Source organism: Mustela erminea, chromosome 21 (genome assembly GCF_009829155.1).
Source record: "Mustela erminea isolate mMusErm1 chromosome 21, mMusErm1.Pri, whole genome shotgun sequence".
Lineage (NCBI taxonomy): Eukaryota > Metazoa > Chordata > Mammalia > Carnivora > Mustelidae > Mustela > Mustela erminea.
Window position 1 is genome coordinate 2,216,840 of NC_045634.1, and position 20,570 is coordinate 2,237,409.

The following is a 20,570-nucleotide window of genomic DNA, read 5'->3' on the forward strand; positions in this document are numbered from 1 at the left end:
TTATTGTAAAAATATAATATACAATACATATAATATGCAAAATATGTGTCAATAGGCTTCCAGTCTTCCAGTTAGCACTACTAGTAGTAAAGTTTTTGTGGAGTCAGAAATTATAGAGGCTCCTGGGTGGCTCAATTGATTAAGTGTCTGCCTTTGGCTCAGGTCAGGGTCCCAAGGTCCTGGGATCGAGCCCCACATGAGGCTCCCTGCTCAACAGGGAGCCTGCTTCTCCTCTCTCTCTGCTGCTCCCCCTGCTTGTGTTCTTTTGCTCTCTCTGTCAAATAAATAAATAAAATCTTTAAAAAAGAGAGAGAAATTATACACAGAGTTTTTACTGTGTGGGGCTCAGCATCCCAGTCCCCACAGTGTGGAAGTCAACTAAGTATATATTTTATATGTTTTATATTTGATGTTTATATTTATATTATATATTTTATATGTGTGTGTATATATGTATATGTGTATTGATACATGTATGTATTATATATATGTATGTGTGTATATATGTATATAATACATGTATGCCTGTGTTAAATGAAATGAATGACAGCAGTGATATAGGGGATGGGAGGGAGAAATGAGGATTTTTTTTTTATTTTAAGGACCCATGCTGTCTGTGAATGGTATAGTCTTTCTTGAAAGCAGACATGGAGTAGCTATATAAGTATGTATTGCAAAGTCTAGGGCAACCACTAAAAACAGTTTAAAAAAAGTATAAACAATATGCTAAGAGAAGAAAGAAAATGACAGCATATAAAATGCTCAATTAAAAGGCAAAAAAAGTGGAAGACAAAAACAAGAAAGAACAAGGCCAACAAATAGAAAAGAGTAACAAATATGGTAGATCTTAATCTTCCTAAATCAGTAATAACTTTGAATGTCAGTGGTCTAAATGCACCTGTTAAATGACAAAGACTGCTGGACTGGATCAAAAACCAAGACCCAAATGTATGTTGCCGTAAGAAATCCACTTTAAGTAGAAAGACACATTCAGGTTAAAAGGAGGAAAATATACCATGCTAATACTAATAAAGGAAAACAGGAGTTTCTGTATTAATTTTAGATAGAACAGACACAGATTCAGCAAACAGAAGAACAGTAAGGATATAGTTGAATCCCCTAAACCCATCAAATCTGCTGGATATAACTGACATCTGTGAACTAGTTCATCCAACGGTAGCAGAACTCACATCCTTTTCAAGCCCATATGGAACATTCAGTGAGATATGCTGTATTTTGGACCATAACACACACCTAAACACATTTGAAAAAATAAAGCTAATATAGTGTCTGCTCTCAGAGCACAATGTAATTAAATTAGAAATCCACAACAGAAAGATAATTAGAAGATTCCAGAATACCAGGAGATTAAACAACACACTTCTTTTTTTTTTAAAGCTTTTATTTATTTATTCAACAGATAGAGATCACAAGTAGGTGGAGAGGCAGGCGGAGAAAGAGAGAGAGAGAGAGAGAGAGGAGGAAGCAGGCTCCCTGCCGAGCAGAGAGCCCGATGTGGGGCTTGATCCCAGGACCCTGAGATCATGACCTGAGCTGAAGGCAGAAGCTTTTTTTTTTTTTTTTTTTTTAAAGATTTTTATTTATTCACTTGACACAGAGAGATCACAAGTAGGCAGAGAAGCAGGCAGAGAGAGAGAGAGGAGGAAGCAGGCTCCCCGCGGAGCAGAGAACCCGACGCGGGACTCGATCCCAGGACCCTGAGATCATGACCTGAGCCGAAGGCAGCGGCTTAACCCACTGAGCCACCCAGGCGCCCGAAGGCAGAAGCTTTAACCCACTGAGCCACCAGGTGCCACTAAACAACACACTTCTAAATAACACATGGATCAAAGGAGAAATTTTTAAGTATTTTAAACTAAATTAAAATGAAAACACATCAAAATTAGTGGGATGCAACAAAAGCAGTGCTAAGAAATTTATAACACTGAATGTATATATTAGAAAAGAATAAATATATAAAATAGGTAATCTACATTTCCACCCAAGGAAACTAGAAAAAGAGGAGAAAATTAAATCCAAAATAAGCAGAGGAAATAATAAGAATTAGGAAAGAATCCGTGAAATTGAAATCAGGAAATCAAAAGAAAAAATCCTTGAAACCAAAGGCTAATTTTATGAATAAATTAATGAAGTTGATAAGCCTCTAGCCAGGATAACTAAGAAAAAGAGGATACAAATTACTAACATTGGAAATGAAAGAGTGGACTTCACTTTAGGTCCTATAGACATTAAAAAGACAATACTCTGAACCGCTCTGCTCATAAATTTGATGACCTGATGAAAAAGACTGAATTCCTTGAATGACACAATTTGCCAGAACTCATGAAAGAAGAAATAAATTATCTGAATTGGTCTGTATCTATTTAAGAAATCAAACCATAATTAATAACCTTTCAAAACAGAAAGCACCATGCCTAGATGGGTTCCTTGGTGAATTCTGCCAAAGATTTAAGGAAGAAACTATGCCAACTCTCTAGTCTCCTTCAGAGGATAGAAGTAGAGGAAATACTTCTCAACTTATTCTGTAAGGCCAGTATTACCTTATTACCAAAACCAGAGGAGGACATTGACATAAAAGAAAACTGCAGACCAGTATGTATCACAAACATGGATGTACGAATCCTCAACAAAATATTAGCAAATTGAATCCAGTGATGTATAAAAAGAATTAAAAACCATGACCAAAGGATGTTTATCCCAGGTATGCCAGGCTGGTTCAACATCCAAAAATCAGTTAATGTAATCTATCACATCAATAGGCTAAAAAAGGAAAAATTACATGATTGTATCAATAGTTGCAGAAAAATCTTAAACAAAATTCACCTCTTTTTCATGATAAAAACTTTAAGTAAACTAGGAATAAAGGGGAACTTCTTCAGTTCCTGAAATGAGTAAGTAGTTATAGCAGGGTTGCTGGATATGATGTTAATATACAAGTCAATTGCTTTCCTACATACCAATAATGAACCGGTGGCATTTGAAATTAAAAACAGAATATTGTTTACATAATGAAACAGTTATAAATCTAACAAAATTTGTACAAGATTTACATGCAGAAAACTATAAAACTGATGAATAAAATCAAAGAATTAAATGGAGGGATTTTCCATGTTCAAGGATAGGAAGACTCAATATTGTCAAGATGTCAGTTCTTCCTCCCTTAATTTATAAATTCATTACAATCCCAGTCAAAGTCCCAGCAGATTATCTTATGGATATCGACAAACAGATTGTAAAATTTGTCAGGAAAGGCAAAAGACCCTGAGTAGTCAGCACTGTATTGAAGGAGTAGGACAAAACTGAAGGACTGACAGTACCCATCATCAAGACTTACTGTAATAAAGCTACAGTAATCAAGATGGTGTGGTACTTGGGAAAGAATAGATAAGTCAGTGAACCAGAATAGAGCTCAGAAGTAGACCCCCTTGGGGGTGCCTAGGTGGCTCAGTCGATTTAAGTGTCTGCCTTGGGCTCAGGTCATAACCCCCGGGTCCTGGGATCAAGCCCTGCATCAGGCTCCGTGCTCAGCGGGGAGCCTGCTTCTCCCTCTGCCTCTGCCCCCCACTCATGGGTGTGCACGCTCTCTCTCTCTCTCAAATTAATAAACAAAATCTTTAAGAAAAAAAAGAAATAGTGCCCCATAAATACAATCAACTGATTTTTGACAGAGGAGCAAAGGAGATGCAACGGAGCAAAGAGAGTCTTCTCAGCAAACAGTGCTGGAGCAGCTAGACGTCCATGCGCAAAAATGAATCTGGATGCAGACCTTACACCCTTCAGAAAAAGGAACTCAAGATGGATCGCAAACCTAAATGTAAAGTGGGAAACTATTAAAACTCCCAGTAGGATGACACAGGACAAAACCTAGATGAGCGTGGTTATAGAAATGACCCTTTAGGATACAACACCAACAGCACAGTCCATAAAGGAAATACTAGGTAAACTGGGCTTTATTAAAATTAGAAACTTTTGGGACGCCTGGGTGGCTCAGTGGGTTAAGCAGCTGCCTTCGGCTCAGGTCATGATCCCAGCGTCCTGGGATCGAGTCCCACATCGGGCTCCTTGCTCCACAGGGAGCCCGCTTCTCCCTCTGACTCTGTCTGCCACTCTGCCTGTGCTCGCTCTCTCTCCCTCTCTGACAAATAAATAAATAAAATCTAAAATAAAATAAAATAAAATAAAATTAGAAACTTTTGCATGGCGGAGGACAGTGTCGAGAAAATGAGTAGAGAAGCCAAAAATGGGGGCACCTGTGTGGCTCAGTTGGTTAGCTGTCTCCCTTCGCTCAAGTCATGATCTCAGCGTCATGGGATTGAGCCCCATGTTGGGCTTCCTGCTCAGTGGGAGAGTCTGTTTCTCCCTCTGCCGCTGCTCCTCCCCACCCATCTGTTCTCTCTCTCTCAAATAAATAAAAAAAAATAAAGATGCCAGAAAAAGAAAAAAATACTTGCAAAAGACAAATCTGCTAAAAGAGTAATATACAAAGAACTCTTAAAACTCAGCAATAAGAAAACAAACAATCCAATTTAAAAAGGGGGCCAAACACCTTACCAGACACTTCACCAAAGAATGGGGCGCCTGGGTGGCTAAGTGTCCTACTCTTGGTCTTTGCTCAGGTCTTGATCTCAGGGTCATGAGCTCAAGCCTTGTACTGGTCTCCACTCTGGACATGGAGCCTGCTTTAAAAACTAAACAAAACCAAACCTGTGGCATCCCCCAAAACAGTCCACATGTGCCTGCCAAGGGTCTGAGTGACAGTAACGGTTGAGGAGAAAGAGGGTGAGGCCTGACTCCTGCCTTCTGCTGGTGACGTAACATTGGCATCCATTTCCTCGTCAGTAAGATGGGAGCAGCCATACCTAGCGGCAGGCTGGGTGTGAGAACTGAGGGTTAGAGACAGTGTTTGTGGTCTGTCGTGTGGGAGCTTACATGGCTGCCCAAACTGGTAGCTTGTATTAGTAGCAAGGCTAGTCATGAAAATAGAAATAGAGAAAAAATGGAAAAAAAGAACTGGGTTTTTGTGTCCACTTGTTGTGATAATTCAGTACTTCTTTAAAAAATTAATAAGTCACACACCCATTAAGGGAGAGGCTCCTGTTAAAAAAGAAAAATCACGGTGACAAGTGTTAGCGAGGGTGTAGAGAAATGGGAGCCCTGGTGCGCTGTTGGCGGGCATGTGAACAGGTGCAGCTGCTGTGGAAAACGGTCCGGAGGTTCCTCAAACTATGAAAAATAGCACCACCGTGTGACCCAGCAGTCCTCTTCCTTCTGAGTTTGTGCCCAGAAGAGTTGCACGCAGGGTCCCGCAGGGACATCTGTACACCCGTGTTCACCGAAGCGTGTTTTGCCGCAGCCAGGAGGTGGCAGCGCTAGGCGGACGGATGAAGGTGTGGGCTGTCGTCGGGGAGCAGGGTGTACAGCCTGGAAGAGGAGGAACTTCCGACTCGTGCTCCCACGTGGATGAACCCTGAGGACGAGATGCAGAGGGAAATAAGCCCATCACATGAAGACAAATACTGAGTCCTTCTCCTTCTGTGAAGTGCCTAGCGTAGTCCAATCCATGGAAACAGAGAGTAGGCTGGTGGTGAGCCGCGCCCGGTGGAGGGGGTGGGATGGGGCAAAGGGACTTACTGTACCGTGGGTGTAAAGTTTCAGATTTGCAAGGTGAGAAAGTCCTAGAGCTCTGGTTCACAACTGTGGAGCTGCTGAACACTACAGAGCCATACGCTTAGAAATGGCGAAACTAGTAAAGTTGATGGGGTTTTCACCACAATAAAACAAATGAGTCATTTCGATTGTGTGGGCGATGCGCAAATACAGGCCGGTGGGCTTTCCTCAAGCCCGGGATGCATGGGACCGTGGGCTCATGCAGACCATGTCTGTGTCACTGTCTCTTTTCCTCCTTCCCAGTAACGCCATCGGTCCCCTGGTAGCCTTGTGGCTGATTTACGAGCAAGGCGCAGTCCTGCAAGAAGCAGCGACCCCCGTCTGGCTGCTGTTTTATGGAGGAGTTGGAATCTGCACCGGCCTCTGGGTCTGGGGGAGAAGAGTGATCCAGACCATGGGGAAGGACCTCACTCCCATCACACCATCGAGGTAGGCCAAAGCGCCGGCCCAAGGGCAGGGCTGTCCTCCCGGGCCTGCTGCAGAACTGGCTTGCAGTGTCTGAAGCCCTCCCGCGCTGCTCCTCTGCCCCCATGCCCTCTGCACAGCCTCGGGGGGCCGCTGGGGCCCAGTGGGCTCCACGCCCATCGTTGCTGTCCCTCGTGCGGCATACCTGGCCCATCTGCAGTGGCTTCGAGTGAGGGAGAGAAGCTGAGAGGCTGGGAGTGTAGGAGGAAGAGAAGCTGAACCAGAGCGGGAGGGAAGAGGAAAAGAAACCTGGGTCCAGGCCCCCTGGTGGTCTTACCCCTGGGGAGGCCCAGAGGGAAGCAGGGCCCACAGGCATGCAAACTGCTGTAGGCCCAGGGTCTGCATTTCCCAAAAATTCTCTGCCATACTCCGCCACACTCTCCGCTGGCACCCTCGGAGGTTAGCTTGCGCGTGCTTCCTGCAGCTGGGCAGGAGGGAGCCGTGACCCGCCATTTGCCTTCGGGCGGTCCTTCTGCTGTGTGTTCTGCACGTGTATTCCGGGTTAAGGACAAACCGACAGGAGAACTTGGAGGACACAACTGGACATGGAACCACCTATTGTAAAAAGTCTTCCCCCACCCCCACCCTTGAAACTCACTGTAATGATTCTTTTATAAGATTGGTTTGAAGAAAAACAAGCAGTCTGAGGGAAAAAAATCACTTTTTTGCAAGAAGTACACATTTTAAAAATGGGAGTAGTTTTTTTTCTCCGCCACTTTAGAAATGACTAATTTAGCATTTTTTACACAGCAGGAATTTCTGACCCACTTACGACAGTGTGTGCTTTTTGAAAACATATCGGAAAAAGGCTATTTAGGGCTGTCAACAGTATCACACACAGTCTTAGTGTGAATTGTTGTCATTATGCAGCAGTTTCTTTTCTGTTAATGTCATCTGCCCGGTCAGCAGCCCAACAATCGACCCAAAGAATGTTCTGGTGAGACTCTGGCACCCCTGGGGTGTCTGTGAGGCTGATACAAAGAGCGCCTGTGATGTGTATCTTGCCCTCCCCCTGCAGCGGCTTCACCATCGAGCTGGCCTCCGCGTTCACCGTGGTGATCGCCTCCAACATCGGGCTTCCGGTCAGCACCACACACTGCAAGGTGGGTCCCTCCATCGGGCTGCCGGGGCCCTTCCCCGGTTGCCGAGTGAATGGGAGAAAAGCTGGCAGCTCTTGGCATGTGCTTATTTTTGAAGACAGTCATCTTGAGGTTTGCGGGGTCTGCTAAGGTGTTGTTGGATGCGGGCCTTGGCTTATCCCACGCTGTCCCTCTCGACCCTCCAGGCGTGGCAGCGTGATGCCTTCTGTCGCACACACTTGGCTTTCTCAGCGTGTGCATGGCAAGAGCTCGCCCTCTTTCTATTTGTCCTGTTTCACACTTCCATTTGTCCTGTTTCTCTCTCATTTTTTTTCCACAGTGTGTTTTGCATTGATGTCCTGTGTACGCTAACCATATTCATAGGCTCACACGGGGGCATGGCACTCAGTTCCAGCCAGTGCAGGGGACTGGGTGTTGACAGTGGGCATAGCCATTGAGACATCATCTCAATGGAAGTGTAAGACTCGATTGTTTGTTTCAGTGCTTTTTCCTTTTATGACTGGTCAAAGTGCCTCAGCTGCCAAGGAGGGGTAATGCTGAATTCCATCACTGCCAAATGCTCTAGAACTCAGGACTATGCAGGAGGGACTTGCTTACAAAGGGGGAGTTAGAGCTGCAAGGACCCTTAAAGGTCAAGGAAGAGGAAACGGTCTCCTTGAGTCCCCCAGGGAGGAGGCAGGACTAGAACCCAGGTCTACCCCGTATGTGGAGAGATTTAAAGCGTACCCAGTGGGCCTCCTATACACAAAAATATTTGCTGACTTCAACGAAGCAAAAGACACTTCCAGATTTTTCGTATGTTCATTTGTTCATGTCATTCAAGAAAAACATTTCTACCTGCTGTGTGTGAGGTGCCGTTTGTTGTGGGCAGCAGGGGTACCACAGTGACTGAGACAGAGACCACCATCCATGTTCACACACGGTTTAAAAACACCAACCGATGTGTCAATTATAAACAAATACCACTACATGTGAATGACTTTTCTTCAAATATTAAAACGTCAAGTGGCATTTATAGGAATATTTTAAGTGGGCCCGCTGACAAATCGGACCCTTCTGGCATGGAGAATCAGCCTCATGGGAAAGAGGCTTTTTGTTTCCTTGTTTGTTTGTTTTCTCCCTTTTTTTGCCACAGTATATAGAAAACTCTCAGTTTCCACAAATTTTTATTGTAAAAATCACCGCCACTTACTGAGTGCTTGGGGAATGCCAAGAGCTGGGTTCAGGGCTTCATACATGCTCAGTAAATACATCACTGAACCCCACAGCAACCCTATGAAATTGGTAGTTATTCCTGATTTAAAGATGAGAGAACTGAGGCCTCCAGAGTAAGGTCACTCTCCCAAGGTCATACACTGAGCAAGTGCTAGAGCCAGGATTGAGACACTGACCTCATGCTCTAGGCCTCCTGCTCATCAGAGCGATCCTGGTGATGGTCACCAGCCACAGCTAAGACGGGGCAGGGGCTTTCTGGGGCAGCGTGTTAAGTGCCCTGTGAATGTGAGTCTATTTAATCTTCCCAGGCCCCTGCTGAGGGGAGTGCTAAGGGGACCTCGGCTTTAGCAATGAGGAAACTGAAGATAGAAGGGTTAAGCAACTCACCCGGCGCTCACTCAACCAGGGAGGGGCCCAGCTGAGGTCCCACAGCGGCAGGGCAGGCCCCGTTCCCTCCCTCGCCCTGCCCTGCCCTGCCCTGCCCTCCGGCTCCCTCCCACTCCCTGCCCCTCGCACAGGCCAAGTACAAAGCAGGGAGGCAGGAACGGTGTGCTGTGCCCCTGCCAGTCTATCACCGTTCCTGTTCTGAGTGCAGTGATGTAAAAGTTACAAAAGGAGCACAGGTTCATTGGAGTATTTCAAATGACACAAAACTCCATGGACTGAAAAGTGATCCTCTTCCCCCTACTTCACATCAGCTTCGGTTCACGAGCGTGTGGGAGCAGAAAGGAAATGCCTCTTACTAAATATATTTTCCTTCCTAGGAGATAAGCTTTGAACTTTTCTGCAGGCATGGAGAGTCTTTGGGGCTGCTTTTAAATAAATGTTACTGTCTTCTTTTTTTTTTTTTTTTTTAAGATTTTATTTATTTGACAGAGATCACAAGTAGGCAGAGAGGCAGGCAGAGAGAGAGGAGGAAGCAGGCTTCCTGCTGAGCAGAGAGCCCGATGCGGGGCTCGATCCCAGGATTCTGGGATCATGACCTGAGCCGAAGGCAGAGGCTTTAACCCACTGGCCCACCCAGGCGCCCAAATGTTACTGTCTTCTTAATGACTAACCCTGCACATAACCAGCCTAGTGAAGGCCGCCTCTTTCCCACCAGTTGAAAGATCTCTTGAAAAACAGAGTTGTTCCTGGCTGTTACCTAACGCTCTCAGCAGTCTAACCTATACGAATGTATGAAGTGTTGTAACTGACAATACTTCTTTTGCCCGTAACACTAAACTTTATAATACTACTTACAGAAATAGATGAAAAGTATTAAGTGCCCATAAAAACCTACATTTATGTCATTTCCCCAATATTTATATTTCTACTATAATGAGGAGGTGCTCCTAAGGGATTTATATCCAATTTGTATAGGACCTTAATGGATAAATGTGTATGTTATCATTTTCCTAAAATAGCCATACAAATCATGTGATAGGTTTTGCTTCCTTAGAGCTGATGGTAAGTTGAGTTAGGATAGCTTGCTGGAGACTTAATATAAGTCTCCTTAACACGAGACCACAGTCGATGTCACCTATCAAATAGATAGGAGCCAGACCTCAACTTGGAATCTGGTCAGTCTGGCTAGTGTCACTATGGTGGACTGACGGACAAAGCGCAGAGCTAGTTGCTGCAGTAGCTTAATTCAGGGTCCTGGCTCTCCAGTCCTCACCATGGAGCGCAAAGCCTGGGTGGTGAGGCACTGGGAAGAGCTTGTGGCTGCCCTCCCCCGCAGAGTGCCAGCCCTCCCGCAGCGCCAGCTCTGTGCGCCCCAGCCCCCCACGCAGCAGGTGCACACGGAAATAGAGGTACAGCGTGATGTTAGGAGCAAGGCCCTGTGTGGGTGACACCATGATTCTGGAAACATTCAAAGGTGCTGACATCCACATAAAGTCATAACTGAATGCCGTTGTGTTTTCAGGAATAACCACCCCACCTGTTCAATTTTTCCAGCTCTGCTTCCTGTCCGATCTGCTTGTTAGGCTTCTTGCTTAGAGCCACCTTCCACACAGCGGGGCAAAGTTAGGAACTTGGCAGGAAGGGATGGAAAACTGTTGCTGAAAATAAGCTTTTGAATGTATCTGGGTACATTTTATTCATTCATGTGTTTTTCTAAATGTACATAGCTAATGGCATACTTTAAATTTTGTTGTACCCCATTTAAAACACTTATAAATCTCCATTAAGTGATCCAAATGTTAGCTGAATATATAATTTAGAAAAGGATAATTAGAAAAATCATATTGTCCTGAATAGTATATCCTATTAGTGTAATCTATATTTCAGAAGGCATAGGTAAGACAAGTTTTGTTTTCTATAAATCTTTCGGTGTTATACATTTTTATATTTTACATCCAAGTTCAGTTCATTAAACATTTTCCTGGGACACTACCTCTGGTTAAAGTTCAAAGCCTTAATTAAAAAAAATAGAGAGGACTCTTGAAAATAAAATTATCCACAGATGTAGGTTTCAGGAACTTGAATTGTTCCCCCTTCTGTGAGCCTTGGTCACTTTGGTCTCCAGCCATGGCTACAGCACACAACGGCCACTCTTGAGCACATCCCTGAGCTATTTAACCGTGATTCAGAGTGGTGTTATCCCCAAACATCTTAATTCCACATGGGGGTGGTTTGGGATGACTTTTTTGTGAATTACCCACACTGTTCATCTATAGTGATGACATAAATGATTACTCAACCAGCCTTTGGATCTGGAAGCACTTTTAGGAAGCACTACTGATTTTAAAAGTTAGTATTATAATTTCTAATTTAATGTTCTAATTCTTGGTCTTTGGTTCCCCTGCTCTTCAATAATTCTCTTGCTCCCTATGATGGCCTTAATCTGGAAACACATTTAGCTTACTAAGAGGGAGGTTACAACACAGCAATGAATAATACAAACACAAGACAGAATCAGTAGTGAAAAGATAGCACTCTGAGTCCCTTGTGATCCAAAAAACATAACAACTAAAAAGATAAGGCACAAGCCACTAGAACTCAAAAATTAATATGTCTAAGTGTGTGACAGATGAAGAAGACAAAAAGTATTTAGGAATATAAAAGATTTGGGGTGTTTTGGTGGCTCTGTCGGTTAAGCATCTACCTTCACCTCAGGTCATGATCCCAGGATCCTGGAATCAAGTCCCACATCGGGTTCCCTGCTCAGCAGGGAGCCTGCTTCTCCCTCGCCTGCCACTCGCCCTGCTTGTACTCTCTCTTTCTGTTAAATAAATAAATAAATGTTTAAAATATATATATACATATATATATAAATAAATGTTTAAAATGTATATATATACATATATATGTATATATATGTATGTGTGTATATGTGTGTGTGTGTGTGTGTGTGTGTGTGTGTATAAAAGACTTGAGGGACACCTGGGTGGCTCAGTCAGTTGAGCACCTGCCTCGATTTTGGCTTAGGTCATGATCTTGGGGTCGTGGGATCAAGACCCCCACGTGCTGCAGAGTGGATCAAGCCCCACTCTGTGCTCAGCAGGGAGTCTGCTTGAGATTTGCTCTCTTTCCCTCTCCCCTGCCCCTCACTCGCACGCACACATTCTCTTCTCTAAAATAAATTTTTTGGGACGCCTGCTTGGCTCAGTCGGTTGAGCATCTGCGTTCAGCTCAGGTCATGCACTCAGGGTCCTGGGATCAAGCCCCATATCGGGCTCCCTGCTCAGGGGGAGCCTGCTTCTTCCTCTCCCTCTGCCTGCAGCTCCCCTTGCTTGTGATCTCTCTTTCTCTGTCAAATGAATAAATAACATCTTTTAAAATAAATTTTTAAAATGAATATAAAAGATTTGAATAATAGATTTAGAGCGGTATAATAAATATTTATCCAAGTTTTACCCTGCTGATGATATATGACTTTTTGTCAAGTATCATCAAGCATTTATCAAATTAACCATAAATTCAGAAGGCCATGATAAAAAGCACTTTAGAATTTATAAAGTAAGAACAGAAGTTGTGCTAAACACACTAATCACAATGAAATTAAAGTATAAATTGATTGTGTTTTGAAAAAGGGAAGTATCCCCTTGGGTGGTTTTAAATGCTCTTTTTAAGTAACAGTTCAGTCAGACAGTTTCGAAATTATAATGATAGCTTTCTTTTAAAAAAAAAGAAAGTGTGTGTGTATGTGTGTGTGGATATACATGGGAAAACCTTTGATGGGCAGTTATACTCAGTTGAAAAATCCTATCGTTAAATGGTTTAATTGAGCAAAGAGAAAATAAAAGAGCTGGACATTCAAATTAGGATTTTGTGAAAAGTGCAGAACAATAAAAATTCTGAGCCAACTAAGAAAGGTATAATAATTTAAATGCAAAATAAATTTAAAAATACTAAATGGGAGAGAGAGAGAAAAGTGGTTATTAATAGAATAATATCAAATCACATAAGGGAAAAAGGAAAAGGAATTAAGTTAGGAGAAAGACATAACAGATAGATAGAGAAGGGCGTTCTTAAGTTATACAAGAAATCACAAAGCTGTATGCTAAGGAATTTGTAAAAATCTGTAAAATGAATTATTTACTGCAAAAAGTATACATGACAAGTAAATACTGTCAAGGAAATAGGAAAAAATGGAAAATCTGACCAGAGCCAGAGGAAGAAAATTTTTTTTAAGATTTTATCTATTTATTTGACAGATCGATCACAAGTAGGCAGAGAGGGGACAGAGAGAGAGGGAGAAGCAGGCTCCCTGCTGAGCAGAAAGCCCAATGCGGGGCTTGATCCCAGGACTCTGAAATCATGACCTGACGCGGAGGCAGAAGCTTAACCCACTGAGCCACCCAGGTGCCTCCCAGAGGAAGAGATTAAGGACATTCTCCAAAAACAATTCTTTTCATCTGAAAAAACAAAAAGGAGGGGGCACAGCTGACTGCAGCTCTAGGTAGATTCATTAGATAACTTCTTCCATTTTATTTTTTTAAATTTATTTTTAAAAATTGTATTTATTTGAGAGCAAGCACGAGTTGCGGGGGAGGAGCAGAGGGGGAGAGAGAAGCAGACTTCCCACTGAGCAGAGGGCCCAATGCAGGGCTGGATCCCAGGACCCCAGGATTGCAGCCGGAGCCAAAGGCAAACACTTAACTGACTGAGCCAGGTGCCCCAAAGATTGATTTATTCACTTGAGAGAGCGCGCGTGTGCACACACACGAGACAACAGAGGAGCAGAGGGAGAGAGAGAATCTCAAGCCGACTCCCCACTCAAAGCAGAGCTCAACTCAGGGCTTGATCTCATGACCCCAAGATCATGACCTGAGTCAAAACCAGGAGTCGGACATTCAATCAACAGAGCCATCCAGGCACCCCATAGCCTCTTCATTTTAAAAGAATAATTTTCATGATATGTAAATTTTCTAGTATAAAAAAAAAAAAAGAAAGAACAGGAAACTCTTCTTTTTGTTTTACAAAGTATATACTATTCTGAATAAGCCTAGTACCAAAACCTGATTTAAAATGATATATGAGGGGCACCTGGGTGGCTCAGGTCATGGTCCCAGGGTCCTGGGATCAAGCCCTGCATCGGGCTCTCTGCTCAGCGGGGAGCCTGCTTCCCCCTCTCTCTGTCTGCCTGTCTTTCTGCCTACTTGTGATCTCTATCTGTCAAATAAAATAAATAAAATGTTTAAAAAAAATAAAAATAAAAAAATAAAATGATATATGAATATTTGTGTAATTAAGGAGCTAATAAATGACATCAGTGATTTTAGAACATTTCAGCAGGATCAAATTGATTTTCCAGATTACTAGAAAACAGGCTCTGAACAGGGCAGGGTTTATCCACCTCCAGACCTACACAGGGCTGGCCCTCATAAGCGCTCAACAGATAGGTATTGAGTGAATCCCAAGAAGGGTGTTCTGACACCTTCAAAGTAATGCAGTTTATCAATCCATTAAAATACAACATATGATCATCTACTGACATATATGCCAAAAAGACGTTTGATAAAATTCTCTAAAACACTGCTAGAATTCAGCAAAAATGACCAAGCGCACCATAAAAATAAAGAACTCTACAGCTCGTCTGTCAGCAGCAGTCAATACGAAAATGTAATAAAAACACCACCACCTCCGGAATTGCAGCAAAAAGATATTTCAGAATAATCCTAATAAGTGTGAGTGTTGTATATGAAAAAGGCACATAACTTCACACAGACATGAAAGCAGACCTGCAGATGAGACAGTGTTATTGGATGGGAAAACTAAATTTTATAAAGATAAGAGTTCCCCCCAGGGCGCCTGGCTGGCTCGGTAGGTGGAGCATGTGACTTGATCTCCGGGTCGTGAGTTCAAGCCCCACCTTGGGTGTAGAAATTACTTTTTAAAAAATCTTTTAAAAAAAAGGTATTATGTTCCCCACAAATACAAACCCAACCAAATTTTTCTTCTAACTTTACAAAAGACCAAAGTGAATTTGTTGGGTCAGGTTCGCAAGGATGTAAAATAATCTAAAAAGAAAAGTAATGACGGACAGTCTTACGAGAGAGAGAGTTGAAAGTATACGGAGGTGAGGCAGCAGTGTGGACGGGGACAGGTTCCGCTGGGGAAGATGACAAAGTTCTGAGGTGGATGGTGCTGGTGCTTGCAAAACAATGTGACAATACTTTATGCCACTCAGTTGTACACTTAAAAATAGCTAAAATGATCAATGATATGTTATAGGTGTTTTACCACAACAATGAAAAAAATCTGCTATTTCTATAAAAACAGTAGATAGGCCAGAGATAGACCTGCTATACAGGAGTGTTATAGTTTGGTGATGTTGGGTAAGAGAGGTTGGATTGCTGGCTGTCAGTTGAGAAAAACAAAATTAGACACACAGCTCTCAAAAAATTAATCTGATGGCCTAACTAGCATTTTTAAAACATTTTAAAATTTAGAATAAAATAGAATCTTATTTTAGAAAATTTACAGTAAAATAGAACTGAATAGTTATCAAATATTCAAGGAAAAATCATAGGAGAAGTGTACAGCATATTTTATTGTATGCAATTAGAAACTTGAAACAAAGCAAAGCAGTGAATCGAGAAAAATCTTTGCATTAAAGAAGAGTTAAGGGGCGCCTGGGTGACTCAGTGGGTTAAGCCTCTTCCTTCAGTTCAGGTCATGGTCTCAGAGTCCTGGGATCGAGCCCTGCACTGGGCTCTCTGCTCAGCAGGGAGCCTGCTTCCCACTCTCTCTCTCTGCCTACTTGTGATCTCTGTCTGTCAAATAAATAAATAAATCTAAAAAAAAAAAAAGAAGAGTTACTATCTTTCAATAAAGACCACACATAAATAAATAAGAGCGCCTATTTAGATTCCAATTGCGCAGAATACATGAGGAGACAATTTTATATATAGTAAGGACTAGAAGGGGGACAATTGGATAAATAAATAAAAGTTTAGCCTTAGGAGTAAAGATATGCAAATTAAAGCAACAGTAGCCCATATATTTGTTGATTGCTTAGCAAAAAAGAACAACTTGCAGGTACCAAAATTCACGGATTATGGATGACCTTGTACATTTACAACTATTAATAAACTATTTGGCAGTCTGTGTGAAGACCCTGTTCTTCCTCCTTGCAGCATTCCATCTGATACATGGTAGGGAGTTGGTAAAATACCATTTTGCAGCCATTGTTGGTAAATTACCATTTTGTAACCATTGTAGTGAAGACAGGATTGGGGAGTCTTTAGCGGAAGGAGAGAGGGAAGTTGATAAGGAGAAGGATATTTTAATAGTCTGAAAATGTTTTTTCATGGATTGTGGCAAAAGGTTAAGAACTGGTGAATTTGGGTAAAGGGTGTGTGGAGTTCTTGCAACTTTTCTCTAAGTTTCAAATTATTTCAAGATGTTTTTTAAATACTCCCTTTAAATTGCTGAATCACTATTGTACATCTGAAATTAATATAACCCTGTATGTTAACTGTACTGGAATTAAAAACAAAACTAAATAAATGCCCCCTTTAATAATCCATTTCAGGGAATTTTTTTTTAAACCCAAATATAAGCTATATGAATGAATACACTAATCATGGAACTGTTTTTTTTTTTTTTTAAGATTTTAATTTATCTGTCAGAGCGAGCGAGAGTGTGCACGTGCACAAGCCGGAGGGAAGGGCAGAGGGAGAAGCAGGGAGCCTGATGCAGGACTCAATCCCACGACCCTGGGATCATGACCTCAGCCAAAGGCAAACATTTAACTGACTGAGCCACCTAGGCGCCCTGGAACTATTTCTAATAGGGAAAAATTGGAAACAAACTGGAAGTGGTTAAATTAAGGTGCATCCATCTAAAGGGTGTGTGCCATCTCTCACGATCATAAAGCGTGTGAGCACTATGGGGAGATGCCTATAATAGAATGTTAATTTTTTTAAAGAAAGGAAATAATGTGCCCTATGAGTTACAAATAAAAGTACATTGATAAAAACAAGAAAGGAATATATAAATGGGACAGTAGTGGAGGTCTGGGAAATTGCCCATCCCTCCTAGTACATAAACTTGCTATAGTAATATTCTAACTTCCTGCTTTAAAAAAAAAAAAAAAAAAGATGTATTTGAGAGAGAGAGAGAGCAGGGAGTGAGAGAAAGAGAGAGGGAGTGTGGAGGGGAGGGGCAGAGGGAGAGGGAGAAGCAGACTCCCCACTGAGCAGGGAGTCTGAAGCGGGACTCGATCCCAGGACCCTGGGATCATGGCCTGAGCTGAAGGTAGACACTTAACCAACTAAGCTACCTGGGCTCCCCTACCTTTATGCTTTTTCAAATAAGTTTTCTAAGGAAGGAAGAGGGTGTGGTAAAATGGAAACTTGAACATGTCCTTCCTAAGGGAATCCAGGACAACCAAAAGGGCCCTAAAGAGTATACGCTCCGGAGAGACAGTGCGTAACAGGAGTTAGAGTTTGTGGACTTGACTATCTATGTTTGAGGACCATCAGAAACTAGCTGACCCTTACACAGTAGAAAAATCATGATTATCTGTCATGTTTTAGGAACTTCCAGACAGCATTCCCAGGTACTGGTTACAGCCAAAGATTTTAAGTAGAATAATCACTTTGAAAGCTCTTCATACATGTTAGTTGCTGTCCTGAAGATGTTGGTTAATCCTGGCTTGGGTTGACGGAATATCAGATTAACTGCCTTTCAGTATACCGATGGTTTTGGTGTTCCAGTTTGTGTCCATAAACAATCTGATGTGTTGGATTTTATTTTTCCTGTGGTTATTTTTTATAACGGTGCTATTTGAACTGCATTGGCCCCTGATGACTCTGGAGTATTTGAGGGTCAGTGGAAACAAAGCCTATTTTATGGAAAAACCCAGCTCACAAATGGGCATTCTGTCCAGCTCCACGCCCCACCAGAGCAAGTGAGGCATGCGATGTTATGGAATTGTACTTTTTCATTTTTAGGATACTTAAAGTTGAGTCTTTTTTCCTTTTTAAACTTTGAACAAACCATAAAAATGAACGGTGAGTGTTTCGAAAAAGGTTTGAATCCGTATTAACGTGATTTCCCAATATCTGTACTTGTCGTTTTGTGAGGCACGAGTGTCAGTCCCGATCCAATAATGTGTATGTTCCACTTGGTCTGACTTTATTTTACTTTGCCGCTTACTTGTTTACTTCCCTTCACACTAGCGAAGGTACAAAGACGGCCAGGCAGCTTGAGAGAGGGGAGAAAACCAGGTTAAAATCAAGAGGCCTGAGCCCTGTCCTCAGGCTGCGGCAGTTCTCCCGGCCCCGGGGCCCCTCGGGATCTGTTTTAGCGTCTGTGAAATGAACCATGTGGATTGGACATTCTCAGAGGTCTTCTCCAGCTCTGACACTCACGATGCTGCTTTTGAGAGGGAAGGGGTATGTTGTCGCCGTCGCATGGCCCTGTCAAAGCAGGATCGTATGCTGTGGTCCGCCATAGCCCGCCTGCGGAATATTGAAGTCAAGTTAGTTTATAAGGTGCAGAGAGAAGGGGGGACACGCACTTGTCTAACGTTCCACTCAGATGCAACGGATCATAGGCGAAGTGTGTCAGCACTGTGCGCGCAGCAGAATCACGCGAAAGTAATTATACCTAAGATCTTAATTATTCTAAAAGCTTTGAACAAATCAAGAGGCAAGAATTGGTGGTTTTATAATGCAGTTTACTTCTGAGATTAGCCGCTTTCCATGGCTTGACTGTAGAGTCTGTGCCTCACCCTTAAATTCACGGGCCTCCGTTTTCACCTTGGAATGTCTGTGCTCCCACAGGTGGGCTCGGTGGTGGCCGTGGGCTGGATCCGCTCCCGGAAGGCCGTGGACTGGCGTCTCTTCCGGAACATCTTTGTGGCCTGGTTTGTGACTGTGCCCGTGGCTGGTTTGTTCAGCGCCGCTATCATGGCCCTCCTCATGCACGGGATCCTCCCCTACGTGTGACTTGTGTCTTCTTCCACGCCGCGCACAAGGGGTGGTCTAGGGTGGGCACGTGGGGGCGGCACGTGGCACACGGGCTGCCCACCCCCACCCCCAGCTTCTCCGCGTCCCTTCCCTAGGGTTCCAAACCACACTGTTCACCTACACTGTAGAGTCCCCCTCCAGAGCTAACTTAACTACTGTACAGAGTCACGTGCATTAAACTGGCATCGTGGTGACACGGCGTGGTGCGGTTACTTCCCTGTCGGCTGCGTAGTGTGTGCGTAGACTAGATAGCGTTATCTCCGACATATTCAACGTGGGAGTGGAGCTGTGTTGCCTAGGACCCAGTATTCAACAAATCCTTGTACGTCGTGATTTCCGTGGCAAATTTCAAGAACCTTTTCAAAGGAAAGTGTAGATTGGAAAGTGGTGTTTTCCCTGTTGAACAGACTGTAAGACAAGTGCGAGTCGGGATGGCTGGTGCACATTTGGGCAGGTGTGCGTGCGCGGGTGTGCTCTTGATACTGGGGTGGGGGTTCCCGAGGGCTCTCACTGAGGAATCTGTTCATATACTGTGTATTGATTCTGTAATATATCATAATCGCTTCTGTAAATACTTCAAACTGTAATTTTTTAATGGTGTGCTTCCCTATACTTTTTTGATCAGAGAATTTTGGAAAGTACCAAAGAAGCAGGGGAATAGTTTGCCAGTATTCTATTTTCATATTGCCTGTCTCCCCTTCTCATTAATCCTACCGTTAGCCTGTGCTGGCGGGAGCCCGCGGGCCCTGGCCTGCCCCTCGCGGCGCAGATGCTGAAGCACCAGCCCTCCCCTCCCCCACCTCCGCCCCCCCCACCCCCCACTGCCACCACATGCCAGACACTGGTGAACCCGGCAGTGGCCCTTCGTCGTCATCCGTGTAGAGAGTGTACGTACGTAAGGATGCGTGTTCCAGCACCACATATCAAGTCCAGTTTAAATTTTCACCCCTCTTCTCCCCTCGCAGCCTGAGGAACAGAATTCTTGTCTCAAACACTAAGGCGAATGATACAACATTCTAGAAATTCAGGAGCAGGGAGAGTTGAAATATTAGACGATACACTGGATTTGAGGATTTCCTTGAGGCCTTTACTAAGCTGAACATCTTGATGCTCTACTGTAGTCCCGTTGGATTCTTTATTTGGTAGCGGGAGGGAGGAAGTGTGACTAATGTTAGAGCCTGAAACTATGGAAATGCTGCTAAAATTTTTATATTGACAAACATTTTCTTGGTACTTCATTGTGATTTTTCATTAATCAACCACATTAAATTTATAATAAAAAAATGCCCCTCAAAAGTTTGCCTCTGAAGTCTTTTTCTAAGTATCTGTAGGTTTTTCAGTTTCCATAAAAATAAGAGTTACATAATGTGTTTATTTCTATTTTTCAAATAACTTTTCTTTTTTACTACTATTATATGTTTGCACACTAATACACATGAGCAGGAGAAAGCAGTGAGGGACACGGCCAGCGTGCCGCAGTCTCCTCCTGTTAGCACACACGCACACATGTTGGCTCTTCAGCAGAGACCTGACAAGAGGGTGTGTCCCTGGATGGAATTTTTGTTAAAAAATGTATCACACTTCTGTGCTCGGCCTCTCCCAATTGACTCTGAACTTAGCCTCTTGGGGGGACAGGGGGGAGGCAGTCGGTTCACGCGTTCAGGGCTAAGGGCCTAGCAGAAAAATGCACTTC

At 43.2% G+C, this 20,570-nt stretch overlaps 1 protein-coding gene across 6 annotated transcripts in view; it reads left to right on the forward strand.

Annotated features, from left to right (window-relative positions):
* Positions 1-20,173, forward strand: part of SLC20A2 (solute carrier family 20 member 2) — a 107,649-nt gene extending 87,476 nt beyond the window's left edge. For all 6 annotated transcript variants that reach the window (XM_032328790.1, XM_032328789.1, XM_032328794.1 and 3 more), the window contains 3 exons: positions 5,932-6,117; positions 7,172-7,256; positions 18,692-20,173. In XM_032328790.1, coding sequence (XP_032184681.1) covers positions 5,932-6,117; positions 7,172-7,256; positions 18,692-18,856 — 436 coding nt within the window. In that variant the 3' untranslated portion in view covers positions 18,857-20,173. The remainder of the gene's footprint in view (positions 1-5,931; positions 6,118-7,171; positions 7,257-18,691) is intronic.
* Positions 20,174-20,570: the final 397 nt, after the last annotated feature.